General features: G+C 38.4%; 1 protein-coding gene and 1 long non-coding RNA gene across 9 annotated transcripts in view; one reads left to right on the top strand and one right to left on the bottom strand.

The window, feature by feature from the left end:
- SLC10A7 (solute carrier family 10 member 7) overlaps window positions 1–13,259 on the top strand; it is a 256,897-nt gene that overhangs the window by 208,065 nt on the left and 35,573 nt on the right. For 6 of the 8 annotated variants that reach the window (XM_032332448.1, XM_032332450.1, XM_032332446.1 and 3 more), the window contains 2 exons: window positions 8,107–8,272; window positions 9,261–9,312. In XM_032332448.1, coding sequence (XP_032188339.1) covers window positions 8,107–8,272; window positions 9,261–9,312 — 218 coding nt within the window. Of the gene's footprint in view, window positions 1–3,031; window positions 3,171–8,106; window positions 8,273–9,260; window positions 9,313–13,259 lie in introns of those variants that run through there. The other 2 variants (XM_032332456.1, XM_032332453.1) reach the window with 2 other exon arrangements.
- LOC116584317 overlaps window positions 1–13,259 on the bottom strand; it is a 51,011-nt gene that overhangs the window by 36,546 nt on the left and 1,206 nt on the right. The window contains exon 2 of the long non-coding RNA XR_004283155.1: window positions 3,140–3,240. This is a non-coding gene — a long non-coding RNA (uncharacterized LOC116584317). The remainder of the gene's footprint in view (window positions 1–3,139; window positions 3,241–13,259) is intronic.

The following is a 13,259-nucleotide window of genomic DNA, read 5'->3' as shown; positions in this document are numbered from 1 at the left end:
AGTTCTATATAACCTGAGGCTCACACATTCTTTTTTTTTTTTTTGTGGATCTTGGAGATATCTCTGTTTATTATAAATGTTTGGCTTCAAACATATATATATATATATATCTTTAAATATTAGACAAAGGTATTTTTTGTCTATATGTTTGAAGCCAAACATTTATATATATATATATATATATATATATATGGTTATATGTATACTTAGTTACATACATAGTTATGTAAGCTATGTTATCAAGAATATATATCCCGGGACGCCTGGGTGGCTCAGTGGGTTAAGCTGCTGCCTTCTGCTCAGGTCATGATCCCAGGGTCCTGGGATCTAGTCCCGCATGGGCTCCTTGCTCGGCAGGGAGCCCGCTTCTCTCTCTGCCTCTGCCTGCCTCTCTGCCTGCTTGTGTGCTCTCTCTCTCCCTCCTTCTGCCTGACAAATAAATAAATGAAACATCTAAAAAAAAAGGAATATATATCCCAAGAGAGTAATATATTGTTAGAGTGTTCATCATTGCTTGCCCAGTAGTAAAGTATTACGATAAATTATAACATAGTAAAAATAGTCAAAAAGTAATATAGGTGGTTTTAAAAAATCCTTCTACTACCGAAGTCCTTTAATGGCTTTTCTCAAAGAGGAAAACATATTTGCATCTACCGGCCCACCTCTTGTATTCTAGTTTTAGGAATTAATAATCATACCCCCAGTCGCTACCTTCAGAAACCACCTGCCTCCTCTTTTTCTGTACATCCTCACTCCCTTACATTCAGGTGATCACTACATGCCTCCATTTCTGCCGCAGAAGTCGTTCACATCTGGCATCCGCAACCACACCCACACGCCAGAGAGGATGTCACAACTTCGTCACCTCTCTTCTAAATTATTGCACCTCTTGTCCCTTCTGTGAGCCTCTCCTCATTCCTAGTCAATGTCTTCACTGCCTCCAGGAAAGCCCTAAAAAAATCAAATGTTGTCCTTCTTCTTAAAAAGGCCTCCCCTCCCACCCCGCCCCCGCTGCCTTTTGCCCATTCCTTGTGTGGCCCACAAAACCCCTCACAGTCTAGCCCCACCCTGCTTCTTCCCTGTCACCTCCCACCATCCCCTTCCTTCTGCACCAGGCCTGCACCACTCTCTTGCCTGGCCACGCCCCTTCACTGCCCCTGCCTCTCAGCTTTAGTTAGGTACTGGCCTTTCCTACCAGTAAACTCCTTCCTTAAGACTCAGCACAAAGGGGCGCCTGGGTGGCTCAGTAGGTTAAAGCCTCTGCCTTTGGCTCAGGTCATGATCCCTGGGATTGAACCCAACATCAGGCTCTCTACTCAGCAGGGAGCCTGCTTCTCTGCCTGCCTCTCTGCCTAATTGTGATCTCTGTCAAATAAATAAATAAAATCTTAAAATAAAAAAAAAGTCTCAGTACAAAAATGTCCTTTGGTGTGCCGTGGACCTGCTCTGACGGCCTCGTTCTAGACTAAATGCCAGTGCTCATATGGTACTTGATTCATAATATTCATCGGGAGCGATTATAATTAATCCGGGAGCTCCTGAGAAGCAGAGATGATTAATATATTTAATAAATATACTCAAAAGTAGGATGTGGACTGTATAAAAACACTGGCTGAAAAAAACTTCAAATTTATCCTCATGGAGCCCCCAGTAGTTTATTTTATTTTATTTTATTTTTTCAGTGTTCCAAGGTTCATTGCTTATGCACCATACCCAGTGCTCCATGCAATACATGCCCTCCATAATACCCACCACCAGGCTCACCTAAGTCCTCACCCATCTCCCCTCCAAAATGCTGCTTGTTTCTCAGAGTCCCTAGTCTCATGCTTCCTCCCCTCCTCTGATTCCCCCAATTCACGTTTCCTTTCCTTCTCCTAATGTCCTCCATGTTATTCCTTATGCTCCACAAGTAAGTGAAACCATATGATAATTGACTCTCTCTGCTTGACTTATTTCACTGAGCATAATCTCCTCTAGTCCTGTCCATGTTGATACAAAAGTTGTGTATTGATCCTTTCTGATGGAGGCATAATACTCCATTGTATATATGGACCATATCTTCTTTATCCATTCGTCCCTTGAAGGGCATCTCGGCTCTTTCCACAGTTTGGGGACTGTGGCCATTGCTGCTGTGAACATTGGGGTACACATGGCCTTTCTTTTCACTACATCTGTAGCTATTTTACCTAGATTTCCAGCTTTACTAGAGAAACACATAATTGGTCTCATCTTGTTTCAAATTTATGACCCCCAACTTAATATATCACTAAACACTTCCTAGAAATCCTACTGTATTTCCTTACAAGATTATTTCATGCTCTTTTGTAATTTTAGGTCCTTCCCTAATACTCTCCCACTTTCCCATTGCACCTGGGTCTCACTGACTTTGCTTGTATTTTGCAAACCTGCCAGCTCTGATGAGCTGTACCAGCTGTTCCTTCTGCTTGGAGCATCTCACTGACCACCTTCTCAGAAAGACCTTTCCTTACCCCGCTCCAGTGGCTCCCCAATCGTCAGGGTCATATCATCCAGTTTAAACCTCTGCTTAGGACCATGATCTTCCTCTTGTTGATTTGTTCGTTGTTTTTGCTTTCTATTTATCTTCTTAAAGTAGAATATAAGCTCTATGGTACCAGGGACCTTTTCTGTCCATTTATCTCTGTATATGTTTGTAATTAGTTGACCCACCACAACTTTGTGATGTGGTATTTGGGGACCTTGTTAGAAGGACTCATATGTACTACTTCAGAGAAAGGAACCTAGGCAAGGTAATCTCATCTCTCGATTGTAACTAGAGGTGGCACATGATGTATATTTCTATTAGATTTGTATGTATATCTTTAAAAAAGAGATTTTTTAATCATTATCTTTTAAATAAACAATGGGAACTAGAGGGAGAAGAAGACCAGGAAGGAAGAGGTGAAAATGTTTTCCTTAATCTTCTAGTCATAATAAAGCTTCATTATTTAATTTTTTACTTGTGTTACTGAGAGTTAATTTTATTCTGTTTTTCTGTGTTTTCCCCATACAGTACTTCTTTTTGGTTGGACTCAGTGTTGACTGACTGCAGTGTGATGCAGAGTCTGGTTTGATTTCTGCCACTGCCTGACCGTGCATACAACTTCTGGCCCTCACTTACCTCATATGTAGAACAGGAGTTATCTTCTAGCTCAAAGATGCTGTGACTCTATGAGCTACGTCTTTCCATAGATGGTTGAGAGATTGCATCTTCTGTCAGTTCTGGAAATAAATTAAACGTGTCATTGCAATATTTCTTTTTTCCTGATAAACCCTTCGATACATCTAAATCCTTGTGACAATTACTTATTTCATGCATTATATTGAGAGATTTATGAATACATGTTAACAAACTAGAACTTCCACCACCTTTGAAAAACATTTTTCAAAACAGTGTGCTAAACCCCACCTTTATTCTAATAAAATTTTAGGTTGACTTTTCATATTAAGTAATCTTCAGCTGAAGCTGAAGATAATGTTATTAATGCTAGTAAAATTTTACATTTCTAAAATTATACTAGGTATGATCTATTTTCATTGCTTCACTTGAGTTGCTCCGAGAGGACAGGAGCTGTTGCATTATGCAGTGGGATATCCTGGTAGACGGTGTATGATAGAAATAGCACCAAATCAGGACTTGGAAATAAGAATAGCCACTATTCTCCAGGTACAGGCCCTTGTTCTAAAGCATTTTACATTTATTTAGTAACTTAATCCTCACTGCCACTACTACATGATCCATTTTACAGATGAGGCACAGGAAAGTTAAGGATTTGCCCAAGACTACAAAGAAAGAAGCTCCAAAGTACATACCTTTAACCACGAAGCCCTGTTCCCTCCCCCAGGAGGTTGAGGTCATATTCCTTGCTCATACACCCTCCTTCCAATGACTTTTTAACATTTTATGCCAGTTTTTCAGGCTCTCTTGCCTTTGTTTTCAAGTAAACTGAGCAGGATAATATCTGCCCAACTTTTCTCATGAAACAATGTAAATAATACTTAAGTAGATGATGGGTGTTTACTATATCCTGTGTACTTTGACTGTTTATACTTTTTAGATATTATTTTGAATCTACTCAATATTTAATAAAATATTTTTAAAGAAAAGTGTTAATATAATTGGATTTGATTTTGTATCCCTGGCTATACATTTCAACAGACGATTGAAGAAAAAAGCAAACCACTTTATGTAAATGTATAGATTCAGTGGAATAGAGGATAAAACTTGAAGAAACAATCTCAAGTCACCTTGAAGAAAAATAAATCTTTAAAACTCTGACTTAATATGAAGAACTATCTATCACATATCTCCACTCAAAAATCAATTTATAAATATAAAGACAGAGTAGAAGGGAGAAAAGCAAGAAAATGCCCCAGAAAAAAATTGGAGAAAACTAAAATGATGGATATTACACATCTCAGTTATCTCAGTATATGAACATTCGTCACCTAAGACATATTTTCTCAGATTTCCAGGAGGTTATATAATAATTGATGTGTGGCTCAGCTTATTAAAAGTACTGGCATTCAAATCTAAGTTTCCCTTTAAGCTCTCCTGGTGTTTAATGTAAAATAGAGAAAATCAAAATGAAGAAAGTGAGATGATAAAGTTTCCTGAGGAAGATGTTTTTCCTTCTCAGTCCTTGGGGAACAGCAAGTCAATGAGGATTTGTCATCTAATGTTGAATTCCTAAGTTTCTGTGATCTCTGAATGCAAATGAATTAGTATGGATCCTGAAGAAAGCTACAACTGGCCACCTTATCAAGATGCATTTTCCCAGGGCCCCTGGGTGGCTCAGTGGGTTAAGCGTCTGCCTTCGGCTCAGGTCATGATCTCAGGGTCCTGGGATTGAGCCCCACATTGAGCTCTCTGCTCAACTGGGAGCCTGCTTCCCCCTCTCTCTCTGCCTGCCTCTCTGCCTACTTGTGATCTCTCTCTGTCAAATAAATAAAAATCTTAAAAAAAAATGCCTTTTCCCACCTCATCCTGACTTTCTCCCCACCCCTCCCTGCAAAGAGGGAATTCTGAGGCACCTATATCAGGTTGGGTTGCTATCTCTAGCACAGGCTTGTTTCCTAGAAAGTTATTACGTGTTTCTACAAGGCAAAGAAATTTGGAGAATTTTAAAATGACACCGATTCTTGATAAATGGAGGATGATTGTATCAGAAGTGTAAGTGGCTGAACAAAGAGAAGATGGGGTTTCCTGACATTTATATCCAAAGCATATCTTTAAGGCATATCAATGTTACTTCGCCCAGTAGTTCAGGAGAGATTTTAACACTTTTCTCAGTACGTGGTTACAAAAAGAAGCCGCTTTGTGAATTTAATTTTAGGCAGGTAGAAAAGCTCTATGGAGCCTGGCAAACTTATAAAATGGTTTGCTTAGAAAACACAGACAAATATCACTACAAGACTAAAAACAGTGAAAGACGATCTGTTTTCACCTAGAGTTATTGCTTAACTTGTGGCTCTGTCTGATTTCCAACTTTGGAGTTGTTTTCTTTATTGAGATTAAGTATCCAGCATTAACACTTTGATGTGTTTAGAAGACAGGCGTTTTGGGTAAGAGGTTGCAGGACTTAGGAGTCCGTATTTCCTGCCATACTGAAAGAGTCCTACTGTACTGTGAGACTCTGAGTACTTGGTATTGAGGAAAGAGGTAATTAGGTTAACTAAGTCAAATTGCAGCTTATAAAGTCGGTTGATGATTAGAGATTTGTCTTGGTTTTTAAAATGGCTTTGACTTCCAGGTTATGCCTCATTCATATTTATCTTATTTATTTTGTCAGTGGGGTCAGTGGTGGTAGAAGACACTTCTGCTTTGGGAATTGGGATCTTACATTCTATAACCTATTGCAGAGAGAGGACATTTGTTTCTTTAATCATTGTATATTGAAACAAGATTGGAGGACAGCATCAATTTCAATAACTCTGTGTAATTTCCATTTATTTTGCTTCCTAAAGGAGTTGAGTTGTATTAAATTTGGGCAACTACTAGTTTCATGCTACCAAATATAATAGATATGAAATAACCTCTTAAATGAAGTCTCTCTGAACAAAAAGAGAAGAACTTACCCCCACAGGGGTATATCTGAACATGGAGCCATCTGGGAACCTCAAGTACTATTATCCAAAATTTGTGTTCTAATGTATCAGCCCATTAACATTGTGTGGCAGAACTGCTCTTAACTTCTCTCTACCTTACTACAGTTTTCTTAAGTAATCTCTATGCCCAACGTGGGGTTTGAACTCATAACCCTGAGGTCATGAGTCCCATGCTCTACCAACTGAGCCAGCCAGGTGTCCCTATCCTTTAGTTCATTTTAACCTTAAGGAAAGAAATGAACACTAGAACTAAATTACTATGGTTTGGGATCATATCTACAAAAAGAAAATCACATTTTTTAAAATAAATTCAGTGTAATTTTAGTTACAAGATTTAATTTTTTTTAAATCTTTAACCACTATTTGTCTACATATATAAAAAACACTGTTTCTCCCCCTCCGATTCCCCCCAACTCATTTCTCCTCTCCATCTCCCAATATCCTCCGTGTTATTCCTTATGCTCCACAAGTAAGTGAAACCATGTGTAATTGACTCTCTCTGCTTAACTTATTTCATTCAGCAAGTCGAGGGGGGAACAAACCATGAGAGACTGTGGACTCTGAGAAACAAACTGAGGGTTTTGGAGGGGTAGGGGTGGGGGTTTGGGAGAGCCTGGTGGTGGGTATTATGGAGGGCACATATTGCATGGAGCACTGGGTGTGGTGCATAAACAATGAATTTTGGAGCACCAAGAAAAAATTAAGATAAATTAAATTAAAAAGCAAAACAGTTTCTCTTTCATTCCCAGCCCACCCAACCATCAAGGTGTTGTTCTTGGGGTACTTCGTACCAACTGGTCAGCTTTCTGCTAGAATTTGCTTTATTAATACTGGTATTTCACTTACTGAGTCCTTGAGAATGGATGAAGTTGATCTAATAGCCATTTGTTCAGAGGTTCTCTTGAGAGTAGTTTACTTTGTTTTTGAGTATCTGTGAAGGTATGTTCTATTGTGAATTAAACGTTTTTAGCCACAGAGCAGAAGATGACAGAACCCCATCAGCCTTGTCAGGAGAAGTTCCCTGACCTCATTATTGCTAATGGATCATGGTAATTCAGCCTGTTGTGAAATCTCATGTTCAATTATGCAGAATAATGAGTGACTCGAAACTTAGTATGTCTCAGCTTTAGTCCTTATTACAGGGTTTGTTCAGCTTCTCTCAAAAGTGTAAGGTTTTAAGTAGAGTGGTTCACTTTTATATCCAAGCAAAAGTTATCACCAATATTCAGCCTGTCCTGATTTTAAATATCTGATTTGATTTTTAAAGAAGAGAGGATTGCTATGTAATTTTATTCACTCGTCCTTTTGTAGGAGAGTTAGGACAGGTTTATTCATTTTTAAGTATTAATTCTGGAATTCTAAAAGCATGCAAATGGCATTTGTCTTTGGATTCACAAAAACTCTAGATATTCAGAGTTTGAATTATTTAAACTCCCACAACACATGCACTTTTGCTTTTCAAGCATGAGTTATAATTTAATTAAAAACTTCTGGTGCATTGCTTGCATTTTAAATATTAATATGTTCCATGGATCACTTTCGATTACCTACTGTCTTGAAATTCTTGAAGATGTCAGATTTTTAAGATTCCCAAAGTTGCACTTGGAATTGTCTGTTGAGGCAAAGGGGACTATGATAATTACACACATCCATTAGGATCAGCAGAGGAGATAAACTTTGGGGAGGCTTAATGGGCATGTCTCAGTGACAGCTAGCAAAGAGCATTTGGCATGATTAAGGATGGATTTGAATGCAGTTGAAAATCTACTCTCATTATGGACACCAGTGGAAGTTGCACTACAAATGCGAAATCCCCCAGAAGAAGAGTGGTGTGGCACGGAAGCTTTGAAATCCACTGTGGCCATCATCCAAATTATTCTCTTTCCTTTATGTCTTTCTGCTGTCAGAATCACTTTGCGATGCCCAACTCAACTCCCTACATCTTTGAAAAAAGGCAACCTGTTGATCTCTGTATTTCAGATTGTCCGAAGATACATCAAGGATTGGCTTGAAAGAAAGAAGCCGCCTTTTGGTGCTATCAGCAGCAGTGTCCTCCTCATGATCATCTACACCACCTTCTGCGACACGTTCTCGAACCCAAATATTGACCTGGATAAATTCAGCCTTATTCTCATCCTATTCATAAGTAAGTTGGAAGATGGAACATTTTTGCTATCCCCTCCGTCTCCTCTGGAGCAAAGTGGAAGAAATTGTGAATTGTGTCCCCCAAATTCATTTTGATTGTTAATTTCATTAGAAAATAATATTGAGCTTCATCTTATATGTGCTCAGTGACTTTATCCTGTGTGTCTGTTCCTTAAGAAGACATCAGTTACATATTTATGATTTAATGTCCTTTGTTTTTTAATGTTTGATTTATAGTAGTTGATGCCAGATGAAAGAAACCATGGGGGGAAAAAAAAAAAAGAAACCATGGGATCTGTCACATTCAAATGTTAGATTGAATACTTTTTGCCAATATATTTTACTGTAACGTTGAACTAATCTTACCCTTTATTATGAGTTAAAAGTAGGATTTATTTACTTAATACTGTCATTTTCTAAGTATAAGAGCTGACTGAGTTAGTTAAAATGTGGACATTTGCATCATCTTTTCTACTAAACTATACCCAAGGCAATTTCATTTTAAGAAGCGGCAAACTATGAAATGCAAGTAATTGCAAGGATCAGAAATCAACTTTTTGTTCTGTTTATCCTGTAATAGCAAAGACAACTTTGTAATTATAAGGATACCTAAGAATCTTTTCTTATTAAAAATCAACGTGAGTTATTCCAAAATATATATTATATACCACTGCAGTTATGCAATTTACTATAAATACCCACAGCATAAACCAGCTCTTTCTAAATCGAACAAATTAAGTAACCAAGTCTCAAATCAAGGAGGGTTTTAGATTTGCAGAGTAGTAGACATCATAGATGATGCCTGGGGATATCTTCCATAAGAACGAATTTAGTCCCACTAACTTTGATGATTCTACCAGTTTAGCAATGTGTGTTTGTTTTTCTACTTGAGTTCATAAGTTGCAGATTAAACTAAGCGTATGGTAAATACGCTACAGATATTTTTATACCCCTAATTTAGATTCAATCTCTCTTTTTTTTTTTTCCAGTATTTTCTATCCAGCTGAGTTTTATGCTTTTAACCTTCCTCTTTTCAACAAGGTAAGTGATATGGTATCTCTTGTGGTTGTTAGTTTTTTAAATGACAAATCGTGCTATTTACTCCGCGTCTGTGCCACTGTGCTAATCTAGTGTTTCTCTGTCTCCTGATCATTCCGTCTTCCTCCTGCCACCCTCGGGTTGTAGATATCCCGAAGGGTTTGTCTGTGGCCCTGTGTCACCTGCTCACATCGTGTGCTTAGGTGGCCTCCTCCATTCTGCTGGCTCAAGCTGTCAGCTTCCTGCTGTTAATTTTCATGCCGGGACCTTGCATTCCAGTGTTTTTCCTGAGTTCCAGCACTATTTATCACTAACCATTTAGATATCTTCACCAGTCTTCAGAAGACATCAGTCTCCAGATGGAATTAAAATTTTTCCCCAGTACTGCCTCTTCCTCTCTCATTTCTTTATTGTTAGTGGGATCACCATCCACAGAGTTACTCAGACTAGAATCCTTTGCATCATTATTTTTAAAATTTTTAAAATATTTATATTTTTAAATATTTTAAATAAAAATAAAATATAAATTTAAATATTTTAAATATAAATAAAATATAAATATATTTTAAATATTTTTAAAATATTTATAAAAATATAAGTATAAAATATTTATATTTTAAATATTTTAAAATATTTTTTAAATACCTTTGTAATTTTTTTGAGCTCTCAAAGCCATTTCCCTAATTCGGGCTCTTGTTGCCTCTTTTCTGCCTGGACTATTGTAGTAGATAACTTGTAAGTATCTTCATTTCTAAAATGAATTTTTCTTATGTATTTCATACTGCTTCCAATAACTCAAAGTTCTCATAATAGTCTCTTATCATAATAGCATCATAATAGCTCTAATCAGAGATCTTCAGTGGTTCCAGGACCCTAGAATGAAGTTCACTTTGCGGGGGCTAAGTGAACTACTACTAGATTCAGCCTGTCTAAGCTTCAGGTTGAGGTAAAATCTTTGCTGTTCCCTGGAGGAACCTCATACATTCTCATTTCTGCTACTTGCTTAGGCTGTCCTCATTAAATTGGTCTCTATGCCCTAGTTCACCTTTCCTATTCTTAAAGGCTCACCTCTTCTACCAAATCGTACATTCAACAGATAATACTTAAGCCTTCAGTACGAGGAAGTTACCACAGTGAGTACCACAAAGAAGAGATGATTCTGACCTTGCATGAGTTTATAGACTAGATATATGTCTGATAACTAAGTGTCCTCTCAGTAGACAGGGAGCCAACCTGTAGTCAATTCAAAGAAGAAAGCACTTCCAGAAAGAGTGGTAGAGCCAGGCTTCATGGAAGAGATGGGATTTGACAGGAATTATAAAGAATGGCTAATTATTCAGCAAACCAGCAAAACAAGATGCAGAGAGGAGCTTCTTGGTGGAGGGAAAAATAATGCAAATGTGGGACACGCGCGTGCACACACACACACACACACACACACACACACAGTGGGACAATAGGAGTAGAGAAAGATTAAAAAATAATAACAGTAACTAGAAAGGCAGACTTGGGCCAGATTGCTGGGTGATGGCAGTGAGTTGCCACGAGGGAAGTGGCCTGGGGCTTTTTTTGGTTTGGTTTGTTGTTTGTTTGTTTTTGGAGAGAGAGTGTGTGTGCACATGCACATGGGAGCAGGGGGGCAGGGGCAGAGGGAGAGAGAGAATCTGAAGCAGGCTTCACGTTTAGCACAGACCCTGATGCGGGGCTGGATCTCAGGATGGTGAGATCATGACCTCAGCTAAAACCAAGAGAAGGACGGTTAACTGACTGAGCTGCCCAGACCGCCTGGGGCCTGGGTTGTTTTTGAGATCTGAAACAGTGGCAGAGCAGCGTTGGGTTCAGCCCTTGCATTGGGCACTTGGCTCTTACGGCACTTGGCATCGCATGAGACTGATTGTAAACAGTCAATAAAAATTTATTGATTGTTGTAATCGGAACAATTTTCCCTAGCTTGTGGTTATGATTTATAAAGGAAGAGTGAAGCCTAGAGCCATTAAGACATGGAGAAAATGTGACTTAATTGGGTAGTGTAGGAGTCAGAGCTATTTTAAAGTTTTCTTCGTAAATGGTTTGTTATGTCGCCCTAGAAAAGATGTTTGCCTTTCCCCAGCTGTTTGTGTGCTGTGCTAGTCCTTGTGGCGGAAGTAGAGCCACTCGTCCTGTCCTATTCTGTCAGACTGGGTAGGATGCAGATGTCCTGTCTGTGGCTGAAAACGTGCTGAAAAGCACAAAAGAGCCGCTGCTGGAACGGCTGAAGGAGGGCTGGGGCGGAGAGGGTGTCCCCACTGGTTGGATGGAAAGTGAGAGTTTTCAGTGCGGAGGAGACTGGATTTCCGTAAGGCCTTGAGATCTTAAGACCCTATTATTCTGTGAAGTTCTATTGCCTTTGGAACCTGTTCAGCTGTCAGATATGCCCCTTCTTTAATAAACAGCAGACTAAGGAATGGCTGTCACCATGCTCCTCCCACATTGGTCCATTAAAAACCAGGGATTTTTGAATTGAATAAAATTCAGAAGATGTTTGTATTTTTGTTTTTTGTTTTTCACTATGAGAGACATCATTTGTGCCCAAGGATTTTATTTCAGTAATAAAAGATACCAATGTTTACTGAGCCCTGCTCTACAGCAGGCACTGTGTGAGGGACCATACGTACGTTCTTTCATGAAAGTCGGACAGCAAAGACTAGGATATGATACATTCTTGTTGCTGTTTTGCTGATGAGGACCCATACTTAGAGTAGTTTGGTATAATAGCTCTCCTAAAATCAGAATCTAGTAGTTTAATAACAGATGGCAAAGAGTACATGTGGAATTAAAATCCATTTCCATTTGACATTTGCCCACACTTTTCCCACTGCACTAAACTATTACAATTACTTTTAAAATTCTTAAATGCTTGTTTTGGTTAAGGAATCTGTAGAGAGTGTTTAACTGGATTCTTCAAGTTTACTCACACATGCAAATTAGTCAAAGACACCAAGAGTATGAACTAGGACCCACTGGTTTATATACTCTGTTGAGTTTCATGTTCTCTTTCTACTTTTTGTTTCTTTCTATTTAAAATTAGTGAAATTGGCCTGTATTTTCTCTCTCTCTCTCTCTTTCTCTCTTTACCAACTCACTAAATCTATAACCAGTCCAGATATTGATACAAATATCTCAGCATGGAACTCAGTCTCTTTTTTTTATATAATATGCCACCGACCCCTGTTGATGGAAGTTTAGCATAAAGCAGGAGAGAGACCCAGCCAAGAAAATTCAACTTTCCTACAACACTCCTCCTACCTAGTTAACATTTCTTAGATTTACTGACCGGATGTGTTAGCTTTCTGGTGTCTGACATGTGAACTATGACTTTGAGTATTTAAAACATATTTGAGAGTTACTACTCTGCATTCTTATTTGTCAGCAGAATAATGTCAGGGTTAAAAATTCCAATTCTAGAGTCAGACAGACATGAGTTTCAATCCTACTTAATAACTTTGTGACTTTTGTCATACCTCATTACTAAAATGGACATAGTAGTAGGACCTACCTCGTAGAGTCATTTGGTGAACTGAATAATATGCACATAAAGCCCTCATCACAACACCTAGCATATACTAAGTGCTCAATAAATGTTAGCAACTGTCAAATGTTATACCAAAACAATTTAGCTCTATTATTGCACAAACTAATGATGGAAGAGAAGAAATTAGCATTTCTAGCTTTGTAGTACATTCTCTTTGATGTTACACTGTCAGAGATGCTAGGAGACGAGAGTTGATTCATCAAACCAAGAGTCAGCTGTCCATAGTACCCTGTCCATATTCTGCAACCTGGGGAAGCTGTCAGAGTTAACATAAAATGTTGACAAGGTTAGAAAAAGAAAGCAGTAATTGTGAGCTTTAAAAAATACATAAAAGACAGTTTGGAAAGCTGATAACTGGAATAATAGAAACCCAGAGTAT

Source organism: Mustela erminea, chromosome 2 (genome assembly GCF_009829155.1).
Source record: "Mustela erminea isolate mMusErm1 chromosome 2, mMusErm1.Pri, whole genome shotgun sequence".
Classification (NCBI taxonomy): Eukaryota; Metazoa; Chordata; class Mammalia; order Carnivora; family Mustelidae; genus Mustela; species Mustela erminea.
The sequence above is the reverse complement of the archived record's forward strand: the minus strand, read 5'-3'. Positions and strand labels throughout refer to the sequence as shown.